General features: G+C 48.6%; 1 protein-coding gene across 1 annotated transcript in view; it reads right to left on the bottom strand.

Moving 5' to 3' along the window:
* Positions 1-17,304, bottom strand: part of PTPRT (protein tyrosine phosphatase receptor type T) — a gene marked incomplete at both ends in the record, with an annotated part of 1,089,241 nt that overhangs the window by 665,702 nt on the left and 406,235 nt on the right. The window contains 1 exon segment of the mRNA XM_081255209.1: positions 16,795-16,969. Coding sequence (XP_081111335.1) covers positions 16,795-16,969 — 175 coding nt within the window.

Here is a 17,304-nt window from a genome sequence, read left to right as displayed (position 1 = left end):
CCTTGATGACCCCTTTGTTGCCTTGACCAGCTTTTAGCTGCCCTGTATATGGTCACCAGGGCCCAAGAGAGCCTTAGCTCTACATACGGCCCAGCAGGCCCCATGTTTCTGGCAGGCAATCACTCCAGCTAAGCCACAGGACTCTGGAACTGGGATTTTTGTGGACCACTGGACAGTAGTAAGTCCTGTGGAGCACTGTTGACTCCAATTCTGCAGGGCCGCCTTCCAGAAGCCAGGTCCTCGCTGGGATGTAAAGGACCACTCTCAGCGCTTCCAAAGGCCAGCAGGAACCCAAAAGATGGAGTCCCTTCTTACTTTCAGAATGTCTCTCAGTATACCCTTAATAGCCATACCCAGTAGAGTGGTGCTGTTTTTCAAGGCCAACTGACCACAATCTGAATAAAGACCTGATGCTGCCAGACCCCAAGACTTAGGATTCTAGAAGATCAGAGCTGGGTAGGATTCGAGAAGAAAAAGACCTAGTCCAACCACATGTGTACAATGAAGTAATAATACACCTGCGCTGGAAGATGTGCTGTGAGAGTTATCCAAGATCATCTCATCCTTTTTAAGTGCTGTATTAGTGAGCTTTTGCTGCAGTAACAAACATCCATAATTTTTTTTTTTTTTTTTTTGGCCACGCTGCACAGCATGTAGGATCTTGGTTCCCTGACAGGGATCAAACCCATGCCCTGTGCAGTGGAAGCGTGGAATCTTAACCACTTGCCCACCAGGGAAGTCCCATATACAGACTTTTCTTTTTTTTTTTTTTTTGGCTGCGCCACACGGCATACAAACATCCATAAATCTTAAATAAGTTCACAGACACTGCTTTCTGGCTTTTAGGTCTGTGGGCCAATGCGGCTTGGCTCCAAGTTGGGTTCAGATCTGTTCCTTACGCCCCAGGAGAAGTAAACATGTGCAGAACAATACAATCTTCCAGAGGCGTTTGTTAGCAAAGGCTGGGCACCTCTCAGATCACGTTAGATGTGCGGAACGTTAGTATCATTATCATTCTTAGTAGTGACATTGTGCTGATGATTCACTGATGCTCTAATAAGGTTGAGGCAGATAAGGCAGAATTTGGGAGCTGCTACTTGGCAGTGGCCCTGGGAAAGCTTAACACCTCTTGCCTGGGCCCGACTGGCCCTAAGAACTGGGATGGAGCCAGCTGTGACCGGACGAGAGGGAAGAGGCTGCAGCCAGGCCAGGACTGACCCTGCAGCTGTCCTCGGGACCAGGAGGAATTGGAGGAGGTGGCATCTCATGGAAACGTAAGCTCATGGCAGGGCCAGGACTTACACCCAGGCACCCTGACCTCCTAGACTGAATTCCTGCTCTGCCCACACTAGGAAGGAGAGCAGGTTAAGACGGTATTAACTTTTTTTCTTTTTTACATATTTAAAAAACAGAAAACAAAAAAAAACTCTTAATGTTTATTTTTTTCTTTTAGGCTGAAGCTTAACTCCAAAAATAGACAGTCCTTTTCAGTAGCCCTGTCATTAGCAGTTGCTACAAACACTATGTCCCCCATGCGCTGAACTGCAGGAATGACACTTGAAAAGAGCAATTAGAACAGAAGTCTCCTGAGAATCACGATGAGGCCCGCGGCTGCAGTTCCTGGTGCTCACACCTCCGCAGGGCGTGGCCAGGAGCCAGGCCTCCCCCAGAGCTTCCTGTATCTCCAGGTGGGCCACCCACACCCCAGCATCTGCCTCTCCTGTGTGCCTGAGTATGTGCCTCCCCCAAGAGAACTGGGGGCCACTCAGCCCAACTCCACCCTAGCTGTATGTTCTCAGCCAGGTCACTGAACCTCTCTGAGTCTCTGATGCCTCACCTAGAAAATGGAAATTGTAATAAGTTGGGGTTATTTGGGCCATCTTCATTTTGTACATGTTAAAGAACTACTTGATTTCATGCAAGCAGCCACTAACAGAATGCTTCCTCCACACAGTGAACTTGGGAATAAAGAGATGAACTGGACACAGCCCTTGACTTCAGAGACATTACAGTCTAGCAGGGGTTCCTGTTCGGTGGATAGAGATTTGGAGACCCCTAACCTCTTTTCTCCTCCACGAGAACGTACGTTTTTGGATCATAGAAGCCCTGTCCCCATAGAGCTCTTTGGTGTATCGCTCGTGTCTAGAAGATTCCTGGGATATAGTAGGTGTTGAATGAATATCTGCTTCATTGATCAATCAATTAGCACAGCATCTGGAGACAGCACTGTGCAGGTCTATCTTTGTAATAGTGATTTAGCCAAATAGCAAACGGTGCTACTTGTCCTCGATAAGAGAGTGCTTGTAGGAAGATGCAAATGCCACACATCGGTGTGGCCTCACCCTGTACCCCAGGTATCAGAATCGCGCAGCCATTGCCAACAACTCCATTGGTGTGGACAAGGCTGGTGCACAACAAGGTATTAAGAAGTAACGAAAGGGAGAGACAGAGAGTGCAGGCGTCAGAGAGAATGAGAAGGGAGGACACGGTGGGAGAGAGGAGGGTGGGGAGCGGAGAGAAGGGCTGTGTTTTCCAGGAGGAAATATCCTACCAAGGACACTGACCAGCAGGGCAGAGGGAGCCGAGTTACCCATCTGTGACCTTCTGCAAGAGAGGGTGACAGGCAGGGCTGGGCAGATGCTGATGGGAGGAGAAAGGATGATGGGGGACTGGAGAGAGGATGTCAGGAAGCAGAGGCACAGAGGCAAAGCCCAGAGCCACCGAGAGGGACTGCACTCTGGGGTGGGCAGACATAGATAAATAACTTGGTTCTGAGCACATCTGGTCAGCAAATGGCCTTGCAGCTGTGAGAAATTCATTCAAACAAAAGAATTAAATTACATCACAGTTATTTAAGCTGGAAACCAGGGGGTCCAGATTGTAGACCACAACCTACCAACAGCCCTAAATCTTCAGAAATCTGGAGAAAGCCCACTGGGGCGGGGCAGACACGATGGGAGCCCTGCCCGTGCCCTTCTGATTCCTGCCTGCCCAGAACCCCTCTTTAGGGGCAGGGCTCCTGCCCCACCCTGCATCTTCCTGCAGAGCCCGGACTCCTCACATCCTGCCCCGCTGGGCACAGAGCTGGGCACCTGGCTCTGACAGTTGGGCACATGACCCTTCCACCTGCCACTGGGTGGAACAGCTGGTCCAGCATTGGCTACTCAACCCAGGCAAGGATGATCACAATCCTCTCCCGGGGTGTTCAGAAATGGAGAGAAGTAAACTCCCTTACTCTGGAGCTTGTTAAACTAGAAGGCATGGATCTGGAGCTGTCAGCCCTTGACTTGCCCCCAGCACTCCCCATAAGCATGTACGAGAATAATGTCAAGGACAAACAAGCAGAACAGGAAGTGCAGAGGAGATGGAGCCCTGGGTCCACCATTCGAGCCGTGAGACTTGGCTCTACACATAGGCAGCTCCGTGCCTGGGCGTCCCAGGGACATGAGCCAATAATCTCCCTCTGAGTCTGTACCCAGTTAAGAGTTGGGTTGCTGCCCCTTACCACTAAGAGGGTCCAGTCTGAGAATGGTCCTCTATCTCCAGCCTCAAGCTCAGAGCAGCCTCTGCTGAGCCCTCCTGCTCCTGATTATGTCAATAAGGCAGGCCAAGGGTGAGAGCGTGGGCAGGTCTGTGTCCTGCGGAGACCTCCAGACCCAAGGCGAGGATGCGATCCTCGCTGGCAGTGAAACGGGACCTGCTTCTGAGATGCAAAAGGAAGGCCAGGGGAGAGTCATGCACCTGCCAGAGGGAACTAATCCAAAGCCAGTGGGGGAATAACTGGCAAGTAGCACTGGCAGAGACGAGCTGTACAAACAGGTCCCCGGGAACTGTCTGCTGCCAGGTTGCTGTGCCTCTGAGCTTCTGAGGAAGCAAGAGAAGGGAGGGGCCAGGGCAAGACAGCAGGAGGCCAGAGCCTTCAGAGGAGGTCACAGACACCAAGAACTTCTGACGGGGTGGCCAGAGCACGTGCACCTCATATTCCAGTTGGGGGCATTTGCATTTCTGTGTTGTAACCCCCTTCCCTTGCCCTAAATCCTCAGAAGCGCTACACCACCAAGAACGTGTGTGTGTGTGTGTGTGTGTGTTGGGAAAAGGATGAAGAAAAATTAAGGAAGGGGACTAAGTTCCAAATGTGGACGGTGCAGAGCAGACAGTAGGTGTAAGAAGCGAGGGGTAACTGACATAGGAAGCCAGTGGGAATGGAAACCAAACAGTTCGAAGTTACCACAATATGAGGCCTTAGGAACGTGCAAAAATTAGAAGGAGAGCTCATTCTACCCAAGTCCCAAAGGGCAGGACTTCTATTGGCACACAGGCTGCAGATAAACTTGGGGTTAGGGGAGTTCTTCTCAGGTCCAGGCCCAGGAATACCTGGCATGGGCCCTCTGTGCAAAGACAAATGACTACAGGTGTATCTATGAGCTGCTTCTTTGGGGTTTCTGGAAACGCCAGGGTAGCCCATGGATGACACTGGGGCCCAGGAGCCAATGAGGAGTCCTACAGCCCTGGCTGCATAAGGGGGCGGGGGGAAAGGTGGTAGCTTGGGGCTTAGGCCATAAAGGTGGAGTCCCCAGGCACAGGCAGTAGGACCAAGTCCACACTCAGCAAACTTCTGGGTATGGGTCAGGGCCTAAAGGTGGGTATCCTGCAGTTTCCTTCATCTCTGCTTATTGCAGGAGTCAAGGAAGGAAATCAACAGAGCCTAGGATTCAGCAGAGGCAAGAGAAGATGCCTGGAAGAGTCACCCTTGTCCCTAGGCCTGCAAGCTGGCTTGGTCATTTAATGGACTATATTAGCCTAGCGAGGGGAAGAAAGGTGAAAGGCAAAGGAGTGGTCAGCTCAGTACTCCTAAAAGAAAAGTCGCAGGGGTCAGTACAGATGCGCTTGGGGCTGCAATGCTCAGAGAGAAGGAACGGCCTTCTGACGAGTCAGTCCTGATGACACCAGGCAGAAAGAATCAGCTAACTCTGCTTGCTGTGAGGCCTGATTCCATCACTGCTGGGCTCCCACGAAATGCCGAGTGGGAACTATGGCACAGTCCGGATGCTGTGGGTGTCTGTCCACCATACAGGTGGACACTTGAGAATGAGGTCTCAAAGCCATCAGGCAGGAGGGGCCAGGATAATGGACAGCAACTCCCCCACCCTCCCCACATATGCTGGATTAGCTGTGGCTGGTTCAGATACTGCTCATTCATGTCACAGCCCAGTGAGGTCATGGGGTGGGCAGGGGTGGTGCTGGGCTCCACATAGCATTCAGGGACCAGCTTCTGTCTGGAGGTGCTGTCTGCCTCAGAGCGTGGTCTCCAATGTCACAACAGGAGGGGAAAGATGGGGTTCACATATGGGAGATTCTGTATGGGTCTGGCCTGGAAGGGGCACGTATCACTTTGGCACACATTCCTCTACCCCATGTGGAGGCGGGAGTCTAGGAAGTGTAACTTTCCTGCCCACCCAGAAGGAAGGATAAATGGTATGGAGAACAAATCACATTGTCACATGACTCTGAACTTCCCCAGCTAGTACGAAGTAGGCCCCACTCTGTGATTTCCACACTTGATTTCACTGAGCCTCAGAAAATGTAAGGCAAGCAAGATCATTCGTTCCCTTTTACAGATGGAGAAACTGAGGCTCAGTCACGTGCAGAGTTTAATCCAACAGCAAACAGAGCGAGAAGTCTGCCCCAGCTCCACCTGCCTCTAAAGTGCAGCCTCACCGCCTCTCCTCAGGAAGACCATTTTCAACTGCTTGCAAAGACACAGCAAATGCCAGTCCTGTCTCACGGGGGCGTCCAGCAGTTCCCCACTCACGTGTGTGAGAGATGAGAAGAGCAAACCACAGAGCACATTTTGCCGCTGATTAACTCAAACAGGAGGCTTTCCCTCACCAAGAACAGATGATCAGCCACTCTGCCAAAAAGTGTCTGCTCCATACCGCCAGGCCGAGTTCCATCAGAGAGGAAGAATTCCAGTTACTCAGAGGTAAGCGAGTCACATCTGCCACTGGATACACATCTAAAGCAACAGGCCTGCTACTCTGATTAGTAATGAAAAGTTGGAGCAAGCACACTTGATTTAAAAGAGAAGGGGCCAAATCCTAGCTCCATTCTCTACCAGGGTCCAGGAAAGCATAAAAAAGGAGGATCATATGCACTTAAAAACAACAAGAACAACCTTTAAAGAAGCAAAGAAATCCACCTGCCTGGGTGGTGGGAAAACTAATATTTTACACCACTGCAGGAACCCCATGATTCTGTAGAGCTGTGTCATTTGTTTTTCATACTATTTTAGAAAGGCATTCTATTGTTTGAGGGGGAATAAGTTTGAAACCCACCTGTAGAATACACCTTCTCTTTTGACAAATAGAGAAGCTGAGGCCCAGAGAAATGGTCATTCAAATCTAATTAGCAGCAAAATGGAGGCTCCCTTCCTTCTAAGATAAACCTCACCTAAGCCCTGGCTCTGAGTTCCCTGGATTAGGATAGCAGCACATCTTAGATGGGGCGTGAACATGGAGTTTAAAAACAATGCAATGTGGGTATAAGGAACCCCACTGATTACATCGGAAGCCCACTGTCCACGCCCTGCCAATTGCTGAGATACTGCTTTTTTGGCATCTGCCTCCTGCTAACTGTTCCACCTTTGCTTTTTAAATGTTTAAACACGTTGCCACAATTTTTTCATGAGGATCACTTCTTTTTAAAAAAAAAAATTATTTATTTATTTGGCTGCACCGGGTCTTAGTTGCAGCATGCGGAATCTTCAGTTGCAGCATGCGGGATCTAGTTCCCTGACCAGGGATCGAACCCAGACCCCCTGCATTGGGAGCAAGGAGTCTTAACCGCTGGACCGCCAGGGAAGTCCCTTCATGAGGATCATTTCTAAATGACTGGTGATACTTGCTTTTGAAGTGCACAATGCTTTACTCCACCCTCTCTCCCCACCCCACCCATCCCCATTTGGGATCACTGGGCTCTACCGGTAGGTAGACTGACTTGGGTTGAAAAGGCAGCAAGCTGGGGGAGTCTGCGCACACTGACAGCTCCCATGGCCAGCTGGGGTGGTGTGTACTGTTCACTGGGACACCCTAGCTCACTCATCAGGTCAGAATAAACCAGAAGTCAAATGTCAAGAGTTTTTGACTAAGAGACCGGGGATCAGAGAAGCTGAATCATTTCTTCACAGCTAATGTCACCAGCGCTCCCTTCTTTCTCCTACATCTTATGCCCCGCCTGGCCAGAAGTCCACAAAATTGCAGATGAACACCACAGCATCAGGGACAGGGAGGGGTTTGGGTCAGAGTTTCTCAACCTTGGCACAACTGGCCTTTAGGGCTGAGCAGTTCTTTGTTACGCAGGCTGTCCTGTGCGTTGTAGAAGTCTAGCAGCACCTCTGGCCTCCACCCACTGGATGCAGGTGCTCCCTTCCCAGGTGTGACAATTAAAAATGTCTCGGGACATTGCCACAAGTCCCCTGGTAGATGAAATCACCCTCAGTTAAGAATCACTGGTCTAGGCAGAGGTTGTAACATTTCAGAGGCAAATTAGGCACCAGTGAGAGGACAGAGACAATGATCTAGAGCATCCTTTCCAAATCTGGAGCCCACGGTTTAACTGAGTCCAACTGAGCCTGAAGCTTAGGTCCTCAGAAACAATTTTCCATGTCTATTTGTCACAGAATAGAACATGATAGAAAATGAGCATTAGGAGGGTCAGAAAAAAAAATGTCTTAATTATAATAGGAATAGGACAGACACTGGGCTATGAGACTCTAAGTAGGCTGGGTGATCAGCCTTCAGCATCCTCATCTGAAACATGGGAGCAGGGGAGGGTTGAATAGAACCTCACGTGAAATATCCAGGGCAGTGTCTGGCCTGCAATAAATGGTCCATAAATGTTAGCTTACGACAGACCTTACAGCTCATTCCACATCCCAGATAATTCTTCCATTTGAACACGGGAGGTTAATGTTCCAGGTGAATGAGGGTTTAATGCAGTTGCCATTTGATTTAATTTCCAAATGCGTTAAAAGCATTAACGCAACCCATCAGCTTGCAGCGGATGAAGCAGTCAAACTAATTCATGGAAACCAACACTTGTCAGGTTTTATTTATCCACATTTACGTTTGTTTTCTTTTTTAAATAAGCTGTTCTTTGTGCCCATATAGAATACAATATACATTGATCTCTCTCAGTTCGCCCCCCACACACACACATACGTTCAAGTAAGTTTCCCACTTTCCCCCACTTTCTTCCCATCTGTCATTTTTCTCTTCCCCTGGAAAACTAACAGTGACATCATCCAAGAGTGAGGGAGTCCGGGGCTAAGACTGGGCAGCTGGCAGATGGGGAGCACCGAGAATGATGAAGACAAGCATAAACACGGGGGCAGTTAGTTCACAAAGGGTGAACATAGCCATGACCCCACCCCACATCTAGAGAAGCTGTGCTCTTATTCCATTTTATAATCAAGGAGTCATGGAATGAAGTTCCGAGTTCACATAGCTAACACAAGGCAGACCAGGATTTGAACCCAAGACCTACACGATTTGGAATCTACCAGTGCTTGCCAATGGCAATTGTGGTTTAAAAAAAAAAAAGGATGCAACCCATTCATAAAAGTTAAGACTAAGAAAGACACAAACTAAGAGCATCAGGGTATTTTTCCTACAGCGAAGGAAGGCTACACAGACGATGTCGATGCTGAGGTTTCTCTGCAATAGCATCTTGCAGGAAAGCCGAGGTCAGACATGGGGTGGAGGGAGGTAGCAGGTACGTGTGACGTAAAGAGGTGTTAAACGTGTAGACACAGGTTGAAGCAGGTGTACGCCAGTCGGCAGGACTCGGGAGGAATACAGAGGGCTCACCTCGAGGCAAGCCTTCCCTTGACAGCCACCGAGGAGGGCCCAGAAGCTTCTAAAATGACCATCATCATGGCCACACGGTAGACTGGATCAGTAGTATGGTGCTGGCAGGTCAACTGAGACCCCAGAATTGCAACAAAAGCAGGACAAAGGGAGGCCATAGGAGGGACACAGGGAATTAAAAAGCTTACAGCTTCCATAGTGAGGAAGAAACGAAGAAGGGGAAAAAACAACACTTATAGGAAGAGATAAAAAAGAAGCACCCAGGGCTTCCCTGCTGGTGCAGTGGTTGAGAGTCCGCCTGCCGATGCAGGGGACGCGGGTTCGTGCCCCGGTCCGGGAAGATCCCACATGCCACGGAGCGGCTGGGCCCGTGAGCCATGGCCGCTGAGCCTGCGCGTCTGGAGCCTGTGCTCCGCAGCGGGAGAGGCCGCAACAGTGAGAGGCCCACGTACCGCAGGAAAAAAGAAAAAGAAAAAGAAGCACCCAGAAAGGACATGGAACTTCCTCAGAAGCAGGAGAAGAACCTACAGTTCAAACAATACTGAGAAGCTTGAGAAAGGAAGGAATGGTGAGGAGTGTGCAATGCCACTGCCTGCTTCTGAAGTAAGGGTCTGAGAACTCACCACTGGATACAGCAAATGTCTGAGCACCTTCTACACTCCAGGTACTGTATTAGGTGCCATGGATCCAGCAGGAAGCAAGACCTACAGAGCTTCTTCCTTCAAGAGCGTGCGTAACTCAGAGGTGTGAATGACCATGGCGGGCAGTGATAAGAGCGGGGAAGAAAACCACAGCCTAGTACAATGGTACAGAGTCACAGGAGGGAGTGTGGTCACGCGAAGGCTCTCTGAGGAGCTGATGCCTGAGCACAGACCACAGTGGACAAGACAAATGAGCCACACAATCGTCTGGAAGAAAAGTATTTCGGGCAAAGAGAGAGGAGCAAGTGAAAAGGGCCTAAGGTCAGACTTAACTTGCTGGGGTTCAAGGAAGAGGAAGTGGACCGGTGTGGCCAGAGAAGAGAATGACAGGAAATATATGGGGCTGCGGGGTCAGAAATCAGAGACAGAGGCCAGATCTAGAGACTGCATTAAGAAGTCTGGACTTTGCTCTGAGGATAAGAGAGGAGCTAGTGGAGGGTTTTAGGCAAGGGTGGGCCATGATTCAACTTGGTTTCAAACTATCACTGAGGCTGCTGCATAGAGAACAGACCTCGGTGGTGCAGGAGTGGAGCAGGCAGGAGGCTGGCAGAGTCATCCAACTGCAAAGAGATGGGGGGGTTGGTCCTGTGCAGTGATGGACAAACTGTGTCCTGGGAGCCAAATCCTGCTCCGTGCCTGTTTGAGTAAATAAAGTTTTATTGCCACACAGCCTTACTCACTCACTGACATCTCTTCTAGGGCTACGTTTGCTACAACAGCAGAGTTGAGTAGTTAAAACAGAGCCTGGATGGCCCACAAAGCTGAAAACGTTTACTACCATGCCCTGTGCAGGAATGGTTTGCCACCTCCTGGTCTAGGGTGTGGACAGGAGAGGTGGTGGGGATGATGGGGCTCCAGGCAGGCTTAGGAAGTGGAGTTTACAGGGCAGAGGCTGGATTCCAGCCCAGGCTCTCTGACCACTGAGCCACACAGCCCCCAGCTCTTCTCTGCCTCTGAAGGCTGGCAGAGAACAGAAACGATTCTGACGGCACCTCTGCCGTGCTCCAGTGGCTGTCCAAGCTGAAATGCTCAGGGTGGTCACTGGCTTTGCCTCTTCTCCTGGCATGCAGCTGTTCTCCTAAGCTTCTCTCACTGATGGGACAGGGACCAGCAGCCTTGGTCATCTCAGAAGGTTGTAGATGCTTTCCCAAACTGCATCAGTCGTTCCACCCTTTGTATTTCCTCAGCTCACACCTGATTACAGGGCCTACCATACTGGATTCTGTAAGAAGTGTGGTGTAGAAGAAAGAGCATGAGCTGAGGCACAAGCAGGCATGGGCTGGAATCCCAGCTCTGCCATGTGTAAGGTGTGTGGCCTTGGGATGACTGACTCTAACCTCTCTGCCCTCATCTGTAAAAGGGGGATGCTACAGCACCTGTATCGTAGGATTATGGATAGGGTTAGCAAGACAGTATAGTAGGCGCCCAACACAACTAGACGACCATGCATTACAGGTTTGCACAATTCTTCCTGCTAGACCGTGAGCTTATCACACTACTGGACACATAGTTGGGGCTCAAAAAACTATTAAACAAATGAATATAAGAACAAGTCAACTACTCCAGCCATGTAATCTTTAAACCAGAGGCTGTAAACTCAAAGGCCTACAGGAACCAGACTAGTGATGCGAGCAACATGCGCCAAGTGAGGACAGGGGTGGGCTGTGGAGCACATGCCCCAGAACAGGGCAGCCACACCAGCCCACTGCTGCCACTCCAGAATGCAGGCTCAGTGTGGCCAAATCAATACAGCTTCAGGAGGCATTTAAGTATTGGAACAAGTGTTAAAAGTAAAAAAGACAGTGCAACCTAAGGAAAGCATTTCTGCAACCCATTTGGACTAGTGGGCTGCATTTGATGACCCCAAGCCCATTCCAGAGGAGAGAGACCTTAAGATGACTAAGTTTAAATTTCCACAGTACAAGAAGCAGAACAAGGGAAAATGGACACTGTGTTTGGTCAATATCCCCTTAATAACAGTAAAATGTGATTATTGATAGTTACAGATATAACTGGGTGGGTGTCTACTTTTACTGGGATCTATACATACATTGTCGCCCTCTAATAAGGATCCAATTAGCTATATTTACCCTCACTGAACAGATGAGGAAACTGAGGCTTGGAGTGAATATATAATTTGCCTGAAGACACAGACAGCTGGCGCCAGGACTGAGACTGAAACTTGGGATGTTTACATCCAAAATCCATGCTCTTGACCCTACCCAGCTGCCTTGATAGGAAGTCGTATCAGTACTAAACTCAGAACATCTGACTCTCAGCACCAGTACTGGATTTCTTCTAGGCACCAATCTGCATACTGATAAGAAGGTTCTGAACCCATGGTAGGTTAAATGGAGTTAGAAGGCAAATTTAAAAATCACCACCAACAACACATTTTTGATGAGTTACAAAATTTTCATCAAGACCACATCTGCATTTTTGAAGACACCTGTCTTTGGGATAAACTAAAACACCCTGAAATCGAAGACGTTAAGAAACCCAGAAACAGGGAGAGAATTAGTGCATTTATGAGCACTGGTCTGGAACGGGTAGGTTGAGAGGCCAGATTGTCAATTGAGCAAAACCTCAATTACAGAGTAATCTAATGTATACCCAGGTACATTATCACAACTCAATAAACAGCTCTTTGGAATTAAGTTATTCCAATTTGCTTTCATTTTGATCAGTGTGTTGCCCTGAGAATTTGATATTATCTATACTCAAATGAGGTGGCAGCTTCTGAAGCACTGATGCTCACAATCCCAGGATAATACATGAGCCACAAGCCAGCCAGCCATAAACACACCTGCTTAGGGAAAGACAGAGACCCAGCCTGAGTCTCCACCTTCCACGGCTTGGCCCAGCACAAGCACCTGCCACAGATGCCACCAGAGGGGCCTCCAGCTCCTGGCACCCTTGGGCGCTGAGGGGTCCTGTAACCTCCCAATCCCTGCATGGCCCGAGTTCTGAAGGAATGATGCCAGGAGGACGGGGCCCATGTGGTCAGGTGGCTGAGCACAAGCAGGACCAGCTACTTTTCTTTTGGTCCAGAAACCTGACTCACCGGTGGTAGATACAGAAGGGCACCCAGGGAGTCTAATGACCCAAATGTTCCCAAGTCCACATGTTGGCCCCCTCTTTTATATTCCTCCCTCCCTTTCCGTATGCTCAGCACATGGGGGAAAGCACCAGTCCCCTCTTTGCAGAGGAGGCCTTAAGGGATCTCTCCAGGGCCACACAGATCGCAATCAAATCCGCACCTGGGCCAGGTGTCCTGCCCCACCACCCAGTCAGGCCGTCACCACCTTTTACTTCCTTACGGGGGAAACCCCACCCACCTCAAGTCATTTATTTTATTTAACAAACACTTATAGCTCAGTGGGGCAGGCACTCTTCTAAGAACTCTTACACCCACTGCCTTATGTAATCGTCAGGACACACACCCCTGAGGGAGGTAATGCTATACCTCCACCCCCAGATAAACCAGCTGAAGCTGGGAGAGGTTGATGTTCAAGGTCACTGAGCTGGGATGAGAAGGGGCCAGGATTCAAACCCGGGCATCTCAGCTCCAGGGTCCTTTCCTGTCTCTGAATTGGAACTAAACGGAGGAAACCTGGAAAAAATGCTGCCCAGGGACGGTCTTCTTCCTGTGACGCCCCAGTATCTGTCAGCTCCCTGCCACTCGGCCCACACGATCAGTGTGATGTGTAAACCAGTAACAGGAAATTCAACGTGGGGAGCAGCCCCATCCCCTGGGAGAGCGCCTGGCCCTTGAGAATAGCCTTCTTTCTCAGATTTTCTCCCTTCCCTGAAAGAAGGTAGATTTCTATTTTTTCCGTTTTTTTGCTGTTTGTTTTTAACAAGTGCAAATACTTCAGTATTAAAGTATTTAAGCATTCTGGCTCAGCCACAAAAAGGGGCTCTAAGATGTGAGTGAGTCATTCTTCATATAACACTTTCCCCCCAATGCTCTGGTTTGCTGCCTTCAAGTGGGTTCCTGGCCACACACTCCAGGGTGACAGGCTTCCTCTGCTGGTAGCTGCTGCCTCTGGGGGTCCCCTGTCTTGTTTGGCTTGGGTACCATTAGCTTTTTATGAGAGAGAGAGAGAGAGAGAGAGAGAGAGAGAGAGAGAGAGTGTGGGTGTGTGTGTATGTGTGTCGGGAAGGGTTAAATCCATTTCTCCACGAATCTGGCAGTTAGTACCCCACTCCAGAAAGGTGGGGAGTGGTGGGAGGGTGATGCATGAGTTAAAAAGGCAAGTTAGCAACAGGTCGAGGGACCCCTGTCATGAACCCTGCCTGCTATCTGGACGCTTTCGACACTGTTCATGACATCATGCTACCATGTGCTGACAAGGCCACAATCCTCAGGCCCTCCAGGTGTTGCCAAAATAGCATGAGCTAGCTCCTGGTCCAATCCTAGCTCTGCCCCTAAGGACCTGTCTCTATTTCTCAACCTGGCTGTGACTGTTCTCACAGCCGTAAAATGAACTAAAATAAAACCAAGGTGCGGAGCCAAAATCAGGACTACATGAGATCTCGGATGTGAAGGGACTTCTACATTCAAGGGGTCCAGCTTCGAGCTTACCACCAATTGAGTATAAAAAGGAAAAAAAAAAAACACAAGCGGGAAGAAAAATGGGCACTAAAAAAAAATGTGATATTCCATAAAGGATTTCAGTAAGGTATAACAAAACAGGACCCGGTCACCAGGAGCACAAACCCACCATCACCCACCCTGAAGGAGACCCCTGAAGGAGACCATCCAGCGCATCCCTTAAAATGGAGCAGCAAGGGCTGGGGTGGGGAGGGGATGAAGCAGTGTTAGCTCCTGGATTGTACTGACAAACCTGGTCAGGGCACCACTCAGTCCAAGCTGAACTCTGGCCCAGGACACACAGCCAACAAAGGATAAACCACAGTCCTAGGACACACTGGCCACCCCTCCAAATAAAGGCCATGATGCTTCACCATGGAAATCACATCCTCTGTCCCAGGGCCCTCTGGATTTGGTTTCCCACACCTCCTTCTCCACACCTGGGGACGTAAGACTAAATGAAGCATTTTCTGGTTCCATTTGTCTGCAGCTGAAAAGTTCAGAGCCCTACACTAGCCCCCTAGTCTTTCACCCTATGCAATCATTACCAACTCTGTGCCAGCCACGGGCAAGGTGCTGGTGAGACCGGGGACAACAGGAGAAAACACTATCCATTCTCCGGGTGGGGAGGGTGGGCTTCCTTTCTGGTGTGGGAGATCACCATAAAAGAGTATGTGTAGTGAGTGTTCCAGAGGGCACAGCTCAGGAGTTAAATATTCACTATCTGAAAGACCTGCAAAGGCCACTTGATCACACAAATCAATGTTATGGCACCAAAAAGCCAAGATATGAGCCTAATGGGATCAAAATGATGGTTTCTTTTATATATAATGGCACTCAATGTAAACTATTTTAAAGATGATTTTTTTTTCCTGTTAGTTGTTCTGTTCGTAACTACCCAATCTGTTGATCTTCAGCTTAAGTGTTCACAGAATTATAGTGATGAAATGCATTCCTGCTGAGGCCAATAACTCCGTCACTTATCCACCATTCAACAAGTATTTTAAGGTGGAGCCTTACAAAATGACCGATTGTGCAGGTCAGAACTGTCAAACGCTGGCTATCTCAGATGGTTCGGTGTGCTTAGCACTCGTGCCAGGCACTCAGCTAAGCTCGGGGGACTGATTGTGAACCATGAACCAAATGCAAGATGCCCCAAATCCCACAGAGCTTATATCCTAAAGGGGGGGACGGACACTGCCAAGTAAACAAATAAAGAAAAATACATAATTTGGAAATGTGATGAGTGAAAAAGAGACAAGGTGATATAATAGAACGTGACCACCAGAATGGGGGGTCAGGGGAGGGTAATTCTCTCAGAGAAGATGGCATGATGACAGTAAAGCTGAGATCTGATTAATGACAAATGGGCAGCCATGTGAATATCCATCTGGAGTCAGGACAGCACAGGAGAGAGAATCCCACACTCTCTAGGATTAGAGATCCTAGACTCATACTAGTCCAGGCAAGGTTACCATGACATGCGGAAGCAAAGAGAGGTCAAGGTTTCACACCAACCAATCCTTTGACCAAGGGAACCAACTCAGGATCCTCTGGAGGGTGGAGAGATGCTTTTACCTTCAAAACACTGGGTATCATTCTACAGCTAGCATTAAGACAAACAGCTTCATTATTTCATTCACTAAATTACGTTATATTAAAATTTTAATCAGCGAACATAACACTGGAAAATGAGAACATCCATACACTGCTATTTTCCAGTGCAAGCTGTCAAACCCCCCCCCTTTTTTTTTTGCAAAAGCAATATTGCAACACAAAGAAAAATCTGTAAAGATTCTTTGGCCTACCAACTCTACCCCTAGGGAATTTATCCAAGGAAATAATCTGGTTTAGTAGAATAAAAATATTCTCTTCTGAAGAACTCAATTGAGGCGTTAATCATTGCATGCACAAAGGAAAGATAAAAGAAAAACAAGTATACCTGGAATTACCTAAATGATGACAGAGATTTTTAAAAATAGGATTATTCACTTGACGAAATAGCATACACACCATTAAGCACTGTAACAAAGATTATATAGTCTTTCAAAAATGAATGGACTATCCAGCTCCTTGAAAGAAGCAGAAAAGGAACAATGTGCATATTTTAATGGAAAAACATGTCAGTGATACCTCAAGGTGAAAAAAAAAATTGAAAAAAAAGTTGAATCAAAGCCAGTGGGGTGGGAGGTTATTTATTTCAAAAGTCCTTCTAAAATATTGTCATTATATCGAGTTTTCAATAAAAAATCCTTCAGAAACAATTGTACTCTGATCACTGTAATAGAACGCCACCAAAGCGCAAGGACATTGGCTCACTCTAACTTTAAATGCAGAATAAAGCCAAATTTGGAGATGTCGCCTGTGTTATATACCCCATAAACTTTCATATACAGATCCTACATGTAAGACTCAACTTTGAATGACAATGTAATATTGCATGATTTCACAATAACTTCCTCTGTTTTTTTTGATGTGTGTTGATGGGAAGAATTGGAAATTGTGTTTCAGTCTATGGAATGGGTGTAGAAAACGCGGGAGTCTTACCTCCTCCCACCATGCAAAGATGGGGCCAAGGGATCCCCGTGAAATCAACCACCCGGGAAGAGGCACAGGTGGTGGCACTCACCTTTCACAATCAGCTCAGCGTAGTTGGACACACCAGAGCCACCGTCAGAGCGGATCACACAGCGGTACTTGCTCACACTCCGCTGGGTAGTGTCCGCCACACTGACTGTCGCCGAGAAGCGCCTGTGGTTGACCACGCGGGTGACCATGAGGGCCGTGTCCCTGCCATTCCATTGCTACAGGACAGAGGAAGGGAAGGAGAAATCATATTATCACACACTCCTGAGTGACCCCAGCATGGAAGTTCCACCCATCCCCACACCCCTGGGGCCCATGACCTTCCATAATAAGGACTCTCCATTGCTGGTTTCTGCAAGTGATGTGATTCAAGAATAAACTTTGCTAGTGAGCTGTTTCAAGAGGGTGGATGCCTGGCCATAGGAAGAGAGAGCACAGCCGCTTCTAAACACCTTGGCTCCTTGCTCATTTGCATTTGGGGTTGGCACTTGGCCCTGTAACCTTCCTCCTGTTTTCCTTCATCTCTTAAGCAAAACCCACAGGGTTTCCCTAA

The sequence above is a fragment of the Mesoplodon bidens genome, assembly GCF_964165515.1.
Source record: "Mesoplodon bidens genome assembly, chromosome: 15".
NCBI classification, from domain to species: Eukaryota; Metazoa; Chordata; class Mammalia; order Artiodactyla; family Ziphiidae; genus Mesoplodon; species Mesoplodon bidens.
The sequence above is the reverse complement of the archived record's forward strand: the minus strand, read 5'-3'. Positions and strand labels throughout refer to the sequence as shown.